Source organism: Amphibalanus amphitrite, unplaced genomic scaffold (genome assembly GCF_019059575.1).
Source record: "Amphibalanus amphitrite isolate SeventyFive unplaced genomic scaffold, NRLGWU_Aamphi_draft 000231F_arrow, whole genome shotgun sequence".
Classification (NCBI taxonomy): domain Eukaryota; kingdom Metazoa; phylum Arthropoda; class Thecostraca; order Balanomorpha; family Balanidae; genus Amphibalanus; species Amphibalanus amphitrite.
Window position 1 is genome coordinate 144,551 of NW_024881726.1, and position 5,353 is coordinate 149,903.

The following is a 5,353-nucleotide window of genomic DNA, read 5'->3' on the forward strand; positions in this document are numbered from 1 at the left end:
CTACGGAGACTGCAGCAAGGACTGCAGCACCAGTCGGCCGACCGTGACCGTTTCCATGGCGACCAAATAGCATGGTCAATGAGCGCTAGACTGCAGCTACGAGACCGGGTGCCGGTCAACTGTGGCATCCACATCATACAGTCACAGCAAGGTGTAAACGGTCACACATAGAGTCGGCGGTGAGGGTAGAACGACATCACATTTCAGACATATTCAACGTTCAACGCTCGTCGTTGGGGGCCGGTCCAGTAAGTACTTGGTGTACCGTCAGCACCGTCTATTATACGCTTGTCTATTCTCCGGCAAAGCCCACATTTGTGATAAAGATAAGTGGAAGGGTATGTGTTATAACGTGTGAGTAAGGATTCAAGAAGCGAAGAGAATGAGTGGCTCGTAGTAGGAACAGGGGAGATGAATTATGAATCTGCGTATTCTGCGATCCTCAGGGAGATATCAGATGTAGGTATCTTTGAGTAGTTCGCGCTGACGTCCCGGCGGTCCCGCCAGGCCGCCATGGCTCGTCTGGCGTACTGTACCGACGTGGACCGGTCCGTGGTCCTCTCCAGTCTGGAGCGGCGCGGCTGGACCGCCGTCGGACCAGAGGACGACTGGAACTTCTACTGGTACGTGCTGGAACTTTCACTGGTACGTGAACGACATCACCTTCCGTTCATATACAAAGGCACAACTGCAGACGATACGGTGCACGTTGAGAAATAAAGAGTGCAGTGAATATACCTGACGAGAGAGCGAGAGAGAAAGGGAAAGAGAGGAGAGAGAGAGAGAGAGAGAAGAGAGAGAGAGAGAGAGAGAGAAAGAGAGAGAGAGAGAGGAAAGACAGAGGAGCGGCTGTATGATCCCCTCATTTCGTCCTCAGGGCCTCGACAAACACCACCCGCAGTCTATTCAGCGTCGACAGTGGTTACCGTATGGGAGATCACCAGTGAGTATTTGACCAAACACTGGCGTGGGAAATGAGAGAGTCGCCCAATCATCCCACACCGTTTAGCCATAATGTTACTTAAAGCCATAAGCAAAGTTAAATTTATTAAATTTTCTGCGAGGATAACGTTATAGCCGAAAATGATTCGCCTCAATGATAGAGGCAGGGCAACGCAATCCTGTCCCACAGTGTGTGGTCTTTTTAAGTACCTATGTGTTTTTGACGTTCGTATACGTCCGTATATGTACATATACCTGCATTGTTTGATGAATGACATGCTTTATTTACAGTCATAAACGTAACCAGTATTTGTATCATTTTAACAATGTTATTTAAAAATAATCGACCTGGTTGATCAATTAGGTATCGGCACCAAATTAACTTACAATGTTTACGTTTGTCCATAGGATGATAAACCACTTTCCGACCCACTACGAGATCACCCGTAAGGACCTGATGGTGAAAAACGTCAAACGCTACCGCAAAGAGCTGGAGAGGGACGGAAACCCGCTGGGAGAACGAAACGAACAGGTCAGGTCGGATGACAGTCAAACACACGCTGGTCGTAACTCAGCTTGCCTTAACACGCGCAGTGGAAGGGTTGCGAGTACTACGCCCAGTGGAAGGGGGGGGGGCGGATGTCGCCCCCCCCCCCTAAGATCTCAGCTCCCACTGGAGCTAGAAAGACGAAATTTGGAGGGTAGGTGGGGGCCCAGGGGAACTCTGTTGTGTGTGAATTTCATGACCCTAGGTCAATATCTTCAAGGTCAAATGAGGTCAAAAGTGGTCAAATCTGCCATATTAGCGACTTTTTTGCGTTTACACGCCGATAACTCAAAAAGTTACCGGCCGATTTTCTTTTTTCTTCCACTATACGAAAGAACTACATTTGTGAGTATGTATGGTGAATTTCTTGTTAATCCAACAATAAATATGGCAGTTAGAAGCCTGCTAAGCGTAAGATGTCGCCGGCTGAAGCGGGATCGGCGGACGCGGGAAACGCGGCAATCACAATTTTGTGTTTACACACTCATAACTCAAGTTGTTACCGGCCGATTTTCAAAATTCTTTGACCATAAGATTGCCTGTACATTTCTTAGTCTTCTCACAAAATTTGACGCTAATCGAATATAATCAGCGGTAAGGAGCGCGATGTAAAGACGGAACCGTCCCGCCCCGGCACAGTCTACAATTCAGGCGGCGCGTAACGGCTAGCGCCGGCCGCCGCGGCGGCAGGATGTTTGACTTTACACCGCTATTACTAGAAAAGTTGTGACCCGATTTTTTTATTTCTTGCACGAGAAGATCCACAGTTCAATTCTGGACAGGTAGCCAAAATTTCACATTAATATCATGTTTGCGGCGCGAGTTATTGGCGAAAAACAGGAGGGGTGGGCGAAATCCCCCCCCCCCTTCCACTGCGCGTGTTAAATAAGCTCACATTGTCCTAAATTAGATAAAACGTTATAATAAAACGATATTGTTGCATATTATAAAAACACTATTTACAAGAAGCGGTACTTCTCAGAAACACTGACAATCGTCCGGCGTTGTGTGCACGTTGCGTCCCTCAGGGTCGCTACGTGCACCTGGACTTTATCCCGGTGACGTTCATGCTGCCGGCCGACTACAACCTGCTGGTCGAGGAGTTCCGCAAGAGTCCCAACAGCACATGGATCCTCAAACCGGCCGGCAAGAGCCAGGGCGTTGGCATCTTCCTCGTCAACCGGCTGGCGCAGATCAAAAAGTGGTCCCGCGACTCAAAGACGCCGTTTAACCCGGCGCTCGTGAAGGATACATACGTCATCTCCAGGTCAGAATAGGAACGGGTTTTTCGGCATATGTATTCCGAAGAAATAAATGAGTATTTTAAATGGTGCCACTGATTGAATTACGCTTCTTGTATAGCTATTTATGATGTCTTACACGATGACCATGCCGGTAATAGGTGAGTGGAGAATAAGCGAGAATTACATATGTTTTATGTTTCGCGAATCATTTACAGATACATCGACAACCCTCTGCTGATTGGTGGCAAGAAGTTTGACCTGCGCATTTACGTTTTGGTTACCTCGTTCCGACCGCTCAAGGTCTACCTCTTCAAGATGGGATTTTGTCGCTTCTGCACCATCAAGTATGACCTCAACACTCAGGAACTGGATAACATGTTTGTTCATCTCACCAACGTCTCGATACAAAAGCGCGGGGTAGGTATGAACACCTCGGTAGCACTTTGTTTCGCTATGGGTGTAGGTAAATGTCTTACCAAACATTTCGTTCAGCTTTTTGGTCTGAAGACTGAAGTTGTCATTCAAATGGCCGATTTGCTGCCTTCGATACAGAATGCTGTCAGGCTTACCAGGACCATGCCACTACACATTTCCCTACATCTTCATTCCCAGGCCGAGTACAATTCGATCCACGGCGGTAAGTGGTCCATGGAGAACCTGCAACTGTTCCTGGAAGGAACTCGCGGCCGGAAAGTCACCGACAAGCTGTTCAGCGACATCAACTGGCTGCTGGTGCACTCGCTGAAGGCCGTGGCGCCAGTCATGGTCAGCGACCGACACTGCTTCGAGTGCTACGGATACGACATCATCGTCGACCAGAACCTCAAGCCCTGGCTCATTGAGGTATGTGACAAGCAGTGTGCCATTGATTCGGGTAAATTCTCGATTATTTGAACACATTCAGGTGTGACTCATTTTGTGAGTCTCTTAGCATTTTAAATCGTGACAGCCCAAAGTTTTTGGAAGGCAGCGTTTGGCGCCTCCCGTAATTTGTGCATCGATTCGTTTGTAGTCTGACGTAGCCTTCCGTTCTAATGTCTAGCAATAGTCAAAGATAACAGTGAGTGAGCCAATTTGCTGACCACCTTCCCTTCACAGGTGAACGCCTCACCGTCTCTGTCCTCCACCACGGCCAACGACCGGATCATGAAACAGGCGCTGATCGACAACATCATCAAGGTCGTACTGCCGCCCGACGGAATACCAGAGTGAGTGTGTGCGGACAGAGATGAATTACGCAAGGAAATGTAAAATAGATCCGATTCGGTAAAACTTGATGCTTTATATTTATCATCTATAAAACCATGCTTATCAAACTATTCGTCACACTGCGTGCTTTGATTTGCCTTGACCTTTCCAAAATGGTACTGAGACGTAAAACATCGTGAAAACGATTAACACATATTCCGTAGCCAATGTAGCCACTATCACGTTTTCGTTCCTCCGTATCCAGCGTGCACTGGAACAAGGTGCCGCCGTCGGAGAACCTGACCGACTTCGAGCTGCTCCTGGACGAGGAGATAGCTGCGCAGCTGGAGAACGCCAGGGACCGCGGACAGGCCTCCAACCTGCCCCGCTGGCGCTGAACTACGGTCACTGTGACTGCCCGGGACAGCTGGAGAACGCCAGGGACCGAGGACAGGCGTCCAACCTACCCCGCTGGCGCTGAGGATCGCGGACAGGCCTCCAACCTACCCCGCTGGCGCTGAGGACCGCGGACAGGCGTCCAACCTGCCCCGCTGGCGCTGAGGACCGAGGACAGGCGTCCAACCTGCCCCGCTGGCGCTGAGTCTGTGACCCGGGCTGGGGACAGCAGAGGCTGTCTGGGACAGCGGACAGGCGTCCAATCTACCCCGCTGGCGATAAAGCACCTGAACAATGGGAGAGAGGCCAGCACAGCTATGTAACTTCCACCGAATCAGGACATAAAAAATGTTTGTATAATACGCTTATCAAATGACCAAGAGTGTACACCTTTCGTTCAGGAGTTAACCAATCCACGATAGACTCGGGCAGTCAGGCTACGAGACAGTCCCAGCAGCGGCACTGAGCAGACCCAGGGTGGCTCTGACTGACAGAAGCAGTGCCCAGTGGAAACACAAGCACGGAGAATAGCCCAGACAACAACGGTGAAAACACTATCACAGGGGAGCCAGGAGGCGGCAGTAACCAGTAACCACAGCCCGCCATGGGAACCAGCACAGAGGGCGGTCAGTGACAATGAAAACCCATAACACGAGGTGACACCGTTAGGCGTTGGCGCGTATGTTAGAGCGGCAAGGCACTAGGGCTAATTAGTCAACACCATACGAGGGGGTATCGAAAAGTTCTGATCATCGCATAGAAGATATAGACGGATTTTGATGATTTTTGCTTTGTATTATATTTGGTTCTCAAGAACAATGTTCCCGCAAAGAAAATCCTGAGAAGTGGTTTTATCTTATGTAGGAGAGACTTCGAAGTAAAAAAAAGATGAATATTGGGCCCATTGATGAACGAACCGTCATCCAACTAATGCATTTGAAACGGTATCACACTGAGAAAATACATCAAGAACGTGAAATAAGTCTATGGCGAGGAAAGCCCATCTCATGCACTTACCGAAAATGAAGAAATATTT

The 5,353-nt window shown here is 49.1% G+C and overlaps 1 protein-coding gene across 2 annotated transcripts; it reads left to right on the forward strand.

The window, feature by feature from the left end:
* Window positions 1-471: 471 nt before the first annotated feature.
* Window positions 472-4,669, forward strand: LOC122385793 (probable tubulin polyglutamylase TTLL1). Of its 2 annotated transcripts, XM_043374320.1 has the most exons (8): window positions 472-623; window positions 878-943; window positions 1,351-1,474; window positions 2,518-2,756; window positions 2,949-3,150; window positions 3,346-3,576; window positions 3,832-3,941; window positions 4,187-4,669. In XM_043374320.1, exons 1-8 carry the CDS (start codon window positions 514-516, stop codon window positions 4,317-4,319), a joined length of 1,215 nt encoding a protein of 404 aa, XP_043230255.1. In that variant the 5' UTR covers window positions 472-513; the 3' UTR covers window positions 4,320-4,669. The 2 variants fall into 2 exon arrangements, with proteins under 2 accessions (XP_043230255.1, XP_043230254.1); XM_043374319.1 differs by having other exon boundaries at window positions 2,949-3,576.
* The last annotated feature ends 684 nt before the right edge of the window (window positions 4,670-5,353 follow it).